The sequence below is a fragment of the Protopterus annectens genome, chromosome 14.part0 (genome assembly GCF_019279795.1).
Source record: "Protopterus annectens isolate FY-2018-M chromosome 14.part0, PAN1.0, whole genome shotgun sequence".
NCBI lineage: Eukaryota > Metazoa > Chordata > Ceratodontiformes > Protopteridae > Protopterus > Protopterus annectens.
The window spans coordinates 913,346,744-913,358,399 of record NC_056748.1 but is presented as its reverse complement, the minus strand read 5'-3'; the positions used below and the strand labels follow the sequence as shown (position 1 = coordinate 913,358,399).

The following is an 11,656-nucleotide window of genomic DNA, read 5'->3' as shown; positions in this document are numbered from 1 at the left end:
TTTGGGACTCCTGACATCTGGGGCAAGAAAAACTGGAGAACATGGCATCGGTTGTCAGCTTTGTACTCCTGGCGCTCTGATGTCAGGGAGCATGGCCGAACAGCCGACGCCGGCCCCAGACTTTAGGATTTTGGCCAACCAAGGACTGCCTGCCGGCAGGGGAGAACCCTACAGTCATGACTGCAACAGTGAAGACACTCTAACATCTACATTTATGGTAAGTGTACACAACTGTACTTTTCTGCACTACTATGGCGAAAAGCACAGAAGTTGAGTGCCTTTGAATATCCAGAAAACTTTGTTGTGTCTATCCTGTTAAAAGCAGTGTCTGTTTTCACATGCTTTTTTTTTTTTTTTTTATTTATTTTTATAGGTGCTAACTTATTTAAGGAGTCCAAACTGGGATACTCGTATTGCAGCAGGGCAAGCCATAGAAGCGATCGTAAGGAATGTACCAGAATGGAATCCTTCTCCCAGACTAAAAGAAGGTAGTGTAAAGATAGATTTGTAATAAATTGTTCTTGTATTATGACAATACTATTTGATCTGATATGTGGTGGTCCATCTTTGTCTACCATTAAGAGCAAGACTGACAGGACTCTGGCAGTTCAGAATCTGAAACTTTCCCAGGTAAATAGCAACTGCCATTTACATTGGTTGTTAATTCCTTTTGAGTATTGACTTTCAGGTTAGGAAGTTCCATTTGTATTGCATTTTTTAATAACCTTTTCAAAGTGTTTTTTTATTTTCTTTGCTGTATTCACCTCAGTCTTTTCTAGTAATATTTTGGAAAATAACTGTACAATGCAGTAATTATTTTCCTCTTCTCTCATATAATTTGTGGGCATGCACCCAAGCACAGCTGTAATAATGCAAAACATTCCAGATGAGTTGCCTACACAGTCTATCTTCATCACATCAGCCTGTTGTGATGACCTGGCTGTGTGTGGTACATGTAGGATCTGCAGTTACCTGAAATTATTTTATTACAAACTCCATAGCACTGGAAAGTGAGACAAGGTAAACGAGTGGTAGAGTAAACTACTGCTATTCTATGGATATGTCAAGAGATGCCCCAAATAGTTATCAGTGCTTTAATGTAGGGTTACTTAAAAAAAAAAAAAAAAAAAAAAAGTAAAAAAAGAAAGGAGTACATACAGTGGGAATGAGTTTTGGGGAAGAAAGAGACATGGCACCAGGCAAAGCTGCAAATAATTGTAAGTTACGTCATTGTTAAGAGTTGGCAAGTTAATGGGCTGACTGATATAAAATAGAGAGAGGGCTGACAAGTGTTTGGACCACTGATCAGTAAGCTGCAGTAGACTTGCTTTGATCAAAATCGAATACAGATTGATTAGGAAAGTATTTTTTGCAGGGATGCACATATTTTCCTCGGGAGTGACATTGAAAAGACGAGTGGGGATTTTTATCAAAAAGGGGATGTCCATTGGAAGTAGAGGAACTGATAGGGGGTAGATTTACAGAGGTTAGGGGCATCTGGTACTGACAAGGAATAACTGTTTTATGTGCCTTCAGAATGAAAAAAATATATATGTCCAAAGAATTAATGGGGTTTTCATAAGGGATTGCAAACGGAATCACCAAATAAGTGGAATTTGGAGCATAGTTATAGAAACAATAGATGTGTACAGTGGCCCAATGAGAATTCCACAGGAAGGAAGCTTTTTAAACTGTTGGGAATGTTGCATTATCAGTCTGTTTAAATAAACTTTATAACCCCCCCACCCACACGCACACAGGTATGGGGCATGGGCTAGGCCAGACAATCTACATATACCAGGAGCATGTTTACTGATTAGAGAGATGTAGCTCCCCAACTGACATGTCTGATCATGTGACTTTGAGTCGTGTGTAAGCTTGATTACTTGGCATACCATTTGTAAACACTGGAAATTTCCAAGTCATTGTACTCTTACTTCAGATTTATGTTAAAACCTTATTGCAGAGAAGTCATTGGAAGAGAATTTGAATAAATGCTCAGTAGCTGGGACTTTGGTAATGGCTTAGGGAATAATTGAATTGATTCTTCAGATGAGAAGGGTGTGCAGTGACAAGGGATGCTCAATAAATTTGTAAGTTTATAGGCTCATAAGTTTGTATGTACTAGGTTAACAAACAGAAGGGCTGTTGTAAACTTAGCTATGCAACCCAAATGTGATCCACAAATTTGATTTGTAGAGGGTGATTTACTGACTGCTTCTGTCCATCTGAGATGGTCTTCAGACTACGTTAAATTTCTTATTGCTCATCCATTGGTCTAAGTTGCACTTAAATAGGGATAGGGAGGAACTCTGCTTCACTTGAATTTGGAGCTTGTTCCAGAGAATGGGAGTTCTCTGAGAAACATCTCTCTCCAGCACATCCTTGTGTTGCAAACAGAATTGTCCTTTAATGTAGTAGTTCTGATGCTGTTTGATTTGTGATGTGCAAAAGGTTAATCAAAATAGGGTCCAGGGATGCCTTGTGTACCAGACAAAGATCACTTTTCAGAAGTCTGATACCAAGTAAAGAGACAGAGCTTTGAGGTAATCCGTGCAGGACCGTATTTACTACTTTTTGTTAGGAACCTTTGTGGACATTTCTATTGCTGCATATTGTAATTTGGAAAAACTGAAAATGTTACAGGGTAGAGGGTATTTTGATGGACCAGTCTTAGAAGGAAGATTTGAAGGTTCTGGTAGAGAAAATAAATGAATACTTGGAAAAGGTGGTTGAACACAAGTCTAGCAATTAAAGGCTTATTTTGAAAATACTTTGAATCTGAAAACAAATTTTGGCATGTAAACTGGTGTTAAAAACTAGGGAGGTGTAATAAAGATATGAAAGACCCTATTTCAGTGTAGGTTTTTGGGGATATTTGCAAATGACTCCTCTAATTTCTAACAGTTTGTATAGTTAGTAGAGAAGTAAACTGGGGCAAAAAAACAAATTCATCTTTGGAGTGGATTAAAAAAAAAATCCTTAGTGAGCAAGTGCAAAGCTTGATGAAACTTATTTTCCAGGAGGAGTTTAACCTTGGGTTGAATAGTTAAAAAGGAAGTCACCATGAATTGATGGATTTTCAACAGAAGGATTGAAGGTAGAAAGTGAAAAGATAATTGAAATCTAGTTTACACTCTCTAATAGGATATTTGCAGCGAATGTTCATTAACTTTGGAAAAGGGTAGTGCATGCTGTCATACTAAAAGAAGGGAAGAGACACCGCATGCCAGTCAACGCGGGAATGGTTAAGGGGAGGTGAATTTAAGCCAAAAGATGAAAGGTTAATATTGGCGGCCCAGGATAGTGGGTTTACAAAGTCCAGTGGACAATATGGAGAAACGGACAAATGCAGGTTTTGTAAAAATGAATTGGAAACAGTTGCACATCTTGTTGCTGGGTGTGGTACACTAATAGCAGAAGGTCCATACTAAAAAGCATAATAATATGGCAAGACTATTGCAAACATAATGAGGTAGCCAAACAACATTGGAGACATGAACCACAAAGCATTATAGAAAATGATGTTCATATTACTTGGGGTTATCCATTACCAACAGTTCAACAATTAGATGCGAGAAAACCAGATATAGTAGTCAATGAGAAGACAAGTGTTTTTCATTTATTGAAATTGCTGCATCCCATGATTCCAGTGTCTTGAGTAGAGAGAGAGGCAAAGTCATAAAATATTAGGATTTGCAGGCAGAAGCTAGGACAATGTGGAAGAATATGAATATGTGGAAGAAGATTGTTCCTGTAGTAGTAGGAGCCATAGGTCTCAAAATAGTTTTATTCAGTAATGCTACTGATGCATTTAACTCCATATGAACTGCAGGAGGAGTCTATTCCACGCACACTGTGGGTGCTGTGAAGAGCACTTCTGGCTAACATCAAAGATTAAAACAATACTAATTTTATGAACTTTAATACTTTGACCTAGGAGTGGTGTCTGTTCCTGTCATGGTATTAGAAGCTCAAAAGCCTTGGAGAAACTAAACTGGAGAAGCCAGTCTCTGTATTTCACTATGAGCTTTTTATGTCAACACTAACAGGTTTGCAACAGTGTTGGGAAAATGAATAAGCCTCAGTCAGTGGAGGTTTATTTCTGGTAGGCAGATGAATGATAGCTTTGATAACTTTGCGCTTTCTGCTGCAATAGGAGAGAAGTATGGGGTGCTGCCACTATTCTTGGTGAGTTTAGAGTGGGAGAATGGGTTTGCCTGAGTACACAGTGCATTGGAACTTCATGTGGGCAATGTTGAATGTGTATTTTCCAGTGAGTTTTGCACAGATGTCTTCTCTACTTTATTTGGATTTAGAGGTAGAATTAAAAATAAATTTCTCTCTTATGGAACTTTTAAAGTTGGAAAAGGAAACCAGGCATGGGTGCTGTTTATTCACATTACTGTTTGTGGTCTACTTGGAGATGTTGGCCCAGATGATGAGGCAAAATATCATGCGGGCTTCCCAAGGGGAGATGCACAAGAAAAGATTTAGAATTATTTGTAGATATAACAGGATACTTAACTGACCAAGAAAGTGGTATCCTGGATCCTTTTTTTGATTTTGGACAAGTTTGCCAGTATTGTTAGAAGTTTAATGAACAGAAGACAAAAGTCCAAGCATGTCCCCACTTTTTTCACCTGGTTCAAGAATGTTCTCTTTGGGGACCTTTAAAAATGAAATACCTGGATGTTAGGCTTACTAAAATGGTTAAGACATACCAAAAGAAAATTGGGGGGTTAAGGGTAAAGCTTCTAAAGAATTAGAACGGTCATCCTTACAATTAGATGAAATTCAAACACTGAAACTGTTTGTGATCCATTTGATGTATATTGATGTTCATCGTGCATACAGCTGCAGTCATAACAGATGGGTTCTCCTGCTGTCAGGCGGGTCCTCGGTCGGCCAAATTCCAAAGTCTAGGTCCGGCGTCGGTTGTCGTCGCTTCTTCCCTGACGTCAGTGCGACAGGGGTGTAAAAGAACCAGCCGACGCCATTTTCTTCAGTCTTTCTTGCTGCGCGGTGCCCGAAACAGAAGCAGTTCGCAAGTGCTGGTCGGCCAGCCCCTGAAATTACGAAAATTTTGCAACCGAAGTCGTCTTGAAAGCTAAGTACCCCGTTGGGGAAACTTTTCTTGCCTCAGACCGATGTCAGACAAAGTTAATAATTGTATTTCATGTGGGAAGCAAATACTGCATAAGGATTTCCATTCCCTCTGTATTCCTTGTTTAGGCCCAGACCACGACGTCTCGGCCTGTCGCTTTTGTGCTACTTTCAACAAACGCACCATTAAGCGTCGGGCGGAGTTCGCCCAGCATTATTTTGGCAAAACATTTAACTATATTATGTCGTCGGATACTCCGACTCCAGTTTTGTTTAAAAAGCGCAAAGATAAGGACCGACACGAGGTCCGCGGCCTCTACCGACACCACGCCAAAGCAGACTACATGTGGTCCGGTTCTCAGCGAGGCGCCTACGCAGCCCCTGACTACCGACAACACTACATTGGCGGTGTCTCCTGTGCCCGAGGTTGCAGGCTCCTCGGCCCACACCCCGACTACAGATACCAAAGCCACTCTTGGCGGTGAATCTCAAAATGTGGACAGGTCTTCCTCCTCTCAAGGTGTGTCCAGACCTTCCTCTTCTTTTTCCATCAAGGCTTTCACTAGGTCTAAAGCAGCCATGCATTCTAAGAGACAAGCTACACAGGGCCCATCTCCAGGCCCCATGCCTAAAAAACAGATGCTTAAAATGGCTGAGGATTTAATTACTCGTATCAGGGGTTCTCAACCCCCCCCCCCCCCGGACAAAAGGCTCAGAGTGGAGGAAGAATCCCCCTCCTCTGATCAGGGCTCCATTATTTCAGAGCACTCTGATGATCAGGAACATTCTTACTCTCCTTTTGAGGACTGTGATGCAGAGGAGTCCATTCCCTCTGTATCCCCCCCCAGAGGATTACTCATTTGGGGAAACTTTGCATACCTTAAGGGAACACTTCCACTGGGAAGGCCAAGATTATTCAGATTCCAAGAAAAGGCTTAGGGAATTTCTCTTGCTACCTCAGCACAGGCCTCTGGCTATACCTCCCGTCTTGGACATACTAGACGATGTGTACTCGGAGGCCTGCCTTAACCTGGATTCTCTACCTCCAGCCCCAGTCAAGCCTGACAGGTACTACAGGGTTCCTGACTCGCACCAATTTCTATACAAAAGCCATGCTGCTGACCCAGAAACCATCTCACAGGGCCCCAAGGGAATTAAGGCCTCCACTACTAAAAATCCATTACCTTCCGAGAGAGATTCCATATCCTTAGAAAGGTGTGGAAAAAAGGTATATACCTCGGCTACCTTAACCATGAGGGCATTAAACTGTCAGTTCCATATGCTAATGTACCAACAGTTTTTGTTATCACAATTGAAAAGTAAAATGTCACAACCTGAGCAACCAGACTTGAAGGAGTTGCAGGATTTGATGCATAGTGCAGAACAAGTGGGTAAACATAACTTACAATGTGGTTTTGATGCTCTAGAGGCCTCATGTAGAGCTGCTGTTACAGGATCAGTCATACGTAGACATGCCTGGCTCAAGGAACAAACCTTGCCAGATCATGTCAAAGCTAAATTACTAGATGCCCCTCTACAAAAGAATGTATTATTTGGTGCTAATGCTGAGGAGGTATTAAGAAAAATGGAGGAAAAGGCTAAATCAATGCAAACCGTGAAAGATTTTCTACAGGTACAACCCCCACGTTTCAGTAGAAATTGGCCTTCCAAAAATTGATCCTTTCCAGCCACGGACAGACCCCAAAGAGGTAGATACAGGTGCCAGAGGGGCAGAGGGCAATCCCAAGGATCGTTAAGAGGCAGACAATGGCAAGCTCCTACTCAGAGGTGGTGAGGATAACTCGCAACCATTCAGAAAGCAAGCCCAATGACTTCCCCTTTGCATGCCAAGCAAAACTCAAATGGCAGCACCCTTAGGCAGAAAACTGGCATTATTTTAAAAAAATTGGCATATTGTCACAAAAGACAAATGGATCCTGGACATTATAAACAGAGGCTACGGATTCCATTTTCACATCCTTCCAAAAAAGAGGCATGCCAAACCTGCCACACAATCAAAGGGCAGAGGCACAAAGGCAAATTACAGATTTCATAGACTTGAAAGCTATTGAAGAGGTACCTACTCACGAACAAGGTCAAGGTTTTTATTCCAGACTATTCCTGGTACCAAGGAAGGGAAAAGATTGGAGACCTATTTTGGACCTATCCATCCTAAACACATTTCTACTCGTACCAAAATTCAAGATGCTCACTGTACAGCAGCTTCTTCCCATGCTGGGCAAGGAGACTTGGCTGGTAACATTGGACCTCAAGGAGGCATACCTGCATGTCCCAATCAGACAAAATTGCAGAAGATACCTCAGATTTCTTGCAGGTTCAACCCATTATCAATTCTCTGCATTGCCCTTTGGCTTATCTACTGCGCCCAGAGTATTCACGAAATGCATGGCATCAGTAATTGCCTACTGCAGACTTCAAGGGATACAAATATACCCCTATTTGGACGACTGCCTGATCCAAGCGGACAGCAAGCACATTCTTCTGAAACATCTGGCTTATGTAATAATGTTGTTGAATTCTCTGGGATACACAGTCAACAAAAAGAAATCAAGGCTAATACCCTCTCGGAAAATAATTTTCCTGGGTGCCAACTTGGACACAAACACCCAGATGGCCTACCTCACGCCAGAGAAGCAGGGGCAACTAACTCAATACTTCAGAGCACTAGCAAATTGCACCAGGCTGACTGCAAGGAAAATCCTGCAGGCTCTGGGATTCATGGCATCTTGCAGTTTACTAATCCCATGTGCAAAGCTGCATATGAGGAAACTTCAATGGTACCTGAAAAACCTATGGTCTCAACACAGCCACAGTTTGGAAACAATAATACCACTAATTCCATGTCTTCAAAAGGAATTTCTGTGGTGGGCTCAAGCATGCCAAACATACACAGGTCTCCCATTCTGCAAGCCTCAAGCAAATCAAGTCATCACAAAAGACGCCTCGGACTACGCCTGGGGGTGCACATGACAGATCGGTGCATTCAGGGCAAATGGTCCCAAAAAGAAAAGCACCTTCACATCAATCAAAAGGAAATGCTAGCAGTAATAAATGCTATTATAGCTTTCAAAGACCTTCTGCAACCAGGTCAACTATTGATAAGAACGGACAACACCACAGTAATGTGGTACATAAACAAACAGGGAGGAACACATTCATAGCCCTTTGCAGACTGGCCATGGACTTACAAATCGAACTACAAGCACAGTACTTGCCAGGCAAGGAAAGCACGCTGGCAGACAACCTAAGCAGAAATTTGACAGATCCACATGAATGGAAGTTGCATCCTCAAGTTTTTACAGAGATAATCTAAGCATGGGGAAGGCCAGACATAGATCTCTTTGCCTCCCACAAAAATCACCAATTGACAAAATTCTGCTCAAGGATTTTCCATCCAAAGGCCTGGAGAGTGGATGCTGTCTCTTTCAGTTGGACATCAATGACAGTTTATACCTTCCCACCTCTTCCTCTGCTGCCCAAAGTTCTATTGAAAACCAGAGCAGACAGACCAAAGATGATTCTCATTGCTCCAGACTGGCCAAGACAACACTGGTACCCACTCCTGAGGAGCCTGACGCATTCCCCACCATGGACCCTGACTCTAATGCCTCTTCACCTGACTCAGCACAGCTTCAAAACTCTTCACAGTCAGCTAAAAACACTCAATCTAGCCGCATGGAAGATTCCTTAGCATCACAACAGACCCTACTCTCCGAGGAGAGGTGCAGGATGTCATTTTGGAGGCCAGAAGGCCGTCTACTAGAAAAGCTTACTCCGCAAAATGGAAACGGTTTTGTGTCTGTAATGAGAAAAAGGGCCAGGATCCTGGAAAACTGAATTTACCTCAAATATTACAGTATCTTGCTGAGCTGCTAAGCATTGGACTTTCATTCTCCTCCATCAAAATCCATGCCTCAGCCATTTCTGCAGAATACAACACTGATCCACCCTTATTCTCTCACCCCCTCTTAAGACGGTTCCTCAGAGGGGCTAAGAATCTAAAACCCCCAAGGAAACAACCAATACTTGCATGGGATCTCAATTTCATTCTGGAAAAACTGACCTTGCCTCCTTTTGAGCCAGCAGCTTCATCAGATTTGCAATATTTGTCCTGGAAAACAGCTTTCCTTCTGGCTATTACCTCAGCTCGTAGAGTTTCAGAACTACAAGCTCTCTCATGGCTGTGCAGCCTTTTATCATCTTCCATCAGGACAGTTTCCTTACGAACCAACCCGTCCTTTATGCCAAAAGTGGGTATCCAGGGTAGCTTTTAATCAGGCCATACACTTACCTACCTTTTATCCTAATCCTCAAAACAAAGGGGAGAGATTACTACATTCCTTGGACATCCACAGACAACTGCGTTATTTGGACTGAACAAAGCCTTTCAGAAAATCAGAACAGCTCTTTGTGTCCTATGCTGTAGGAGCTCAAGGAAAGCCAATTTCCAAACAGACAATCTCAAAATGGATAGCCCACTGCATACGTTTTTGCTATTCTTTTCATGGCAAAACTGTACCTACAGGCATCATATCTCACTCCACAAGGGCCACGGCTACCTTTGCAGCCTTTCAGCGAAACAACAAAATTGCAAACACACCAAAGGTGAATGAACGCCAGGAATACAGGATACTGTGCTGGAAACACTTAATTTATTGACATAAAATAGGTTGAGCGCTTTCTACAGAAGTAAATCTGTCTTCTTCAGAACATCATAGCATGGAATCATGACGCTTATATATCATAATTGAAGTAAAAGCCATATAAGCCTCAGGTCCGAGCACAGAAGGACTTGACCAAACTTTCGACAAAACCTCAGAGTAGTAACATCCGATTTGGGAAGACATCTTTTAGATATAATAGGATATTTTAGAAGCAGCCACTTGGAGTTCTGTGCATACCTTCTCCAAGCACTACTTCTCCAAGCACTACCACCTGCCACTATACTCCAAATCTAGAGCGGGCTTTGCCACTGCAGTCTTGCAGGGCATTCTGGCTCCTCCTAGTTCCACCTAGTGCCTACCACCCCTTTCTTAGCTTTGGGATTCTACCCATCTGTTATGACTGCAGCTGTATGCACGATGAACTTAGTACAGTTTTGTACCTACCATAAATGTAGATGTTAGAGTGCTAATACAGCTGCAGTCCAGGTTTCCCTCCCTCCTTCCCCTCTTGGGACAGGCCTATTGGTTAACATATCCTCATGCAACCAGATTGGGGTATTCATTCATGATGTATTTGCTTGCACTACTGTATTTTGATTATATGGCATTGCTTTATTACACAAAGTTATGTATTGCCTTCCTTCTGGGGGCACCTGACATCTGGGGCAAGAAAAACTGAAGAAAATGGCGCTGGCTGGTTCTTTTATACCCCTGTCGCACTGACGTCAGGGAAGAAGTGACTACAACCGACGCCGGACCTAGACTTTGGAATTCGGCTAACCGAGGACCCGCCTGACGGCAGGAGAACCCATCTGTTATGACTGCAGCTGTATTAGCACTCTAACATCTTCATTTATGGTAGGTACAAAACTGTACTTTTTTGGGGGGGGGGGGTGCAAGCCTATGAGCTTGAGGAGAATTTTGTTGAACATTCCCACTGCCTTTGTCTGTATGAGTTTCCCTGACCAATAATCAACTGACCAGCTTCACAAAGCACTGGCCCTGACTGACTGCTGATTGGTTAGCCCCAAGGATGGAACTTGGCAGTCATAGTAAAGATTTCTTAATTACTTTCTTTGTTGCCTGAGGAGAAGCATCTTCTAGGAGCTTCACAGAAGCAACGGTCTGCTTAGAGCTTAATTTCTTGAAGGCAAGTCCCCAGTGGGGAAACCCTTCCTAACTGAAATATTTGCCCTTTTAAGAAAATTTTTAGTAAAATTTTCTTTTTTGACTAAAAGTGGTATTTCTTTAAAATATCCAGTATTTATTTTATTATATTTACATTTGTTTACTGGGAAAATCCGACTGTGCCAGAAGCCCATTTTCAATGGAGGCAGAGGAAGAAAAGCTCCACAGAAATATAAGCAAAATACAGTAATTAGTACAGTAGTATACATACAGTAAGATGGAGAATACACATCTAGTTAGTCCATACAAAGTAGTATTCAATACAGTTTTCTCGCAGATACAGGTTCAAAAAGAAAAACAAGTTTCTAATAAATGTTTCCGGTCAGGAAACCCTTTTTAGCTGCTGGTGTTGACCTACAAGGACTTTTTGTGAAGATGTAAATACAGCTTGTGTAAAATTTTAATTTTGTGACTAAATGTATTTTGGGATATGCAGGGATGTGTTTGTGTGTTGCTTGTGTTCACTTAGTGACAACCTACTTGCCATTTTTTCCTTTGTCATTGGTTTATTGTAAAAGTGCTGACAGGGAATTTGAGTGCTGTGTATAGGGGCTGGGACAAGACGTGCAAATTAGTGTGCTGCATGTCTACACTAGGTGGTAACTTATGACCAACTTGCTCTAGCAATGCTTATTGTTTCGACAACTCCCCCTTGGTTACAGTATGGATACTGACTC

General features: G+C 42.0%; 1 protein-coding gene across 1 annotated transcript in view; it reads left to right on the top strand.

Moving 5' to 3' along the window:
• Window positions 1-251: 251 nt before the first annotated feature.
• Window positions 252-11,656, top strand: part of BTAF1 (B-TFIID TATA-box binding protein associated factor 1) — a 3,603,226-nt gene continuing 3,591,821 nt past the window's right edge. Inside the window, exons 1-2 of the mRNA XM_044055641.1 lie at window positions 252-269; window positions 374-488. Of these exons, the coding sequence (XP_043911576.1) occupies window positions 252-269; window positions 374-488 (133 nt within the window). The remainder of the gene's footprint in view (window positions 270-373; window positions 489-11,656) is intronic.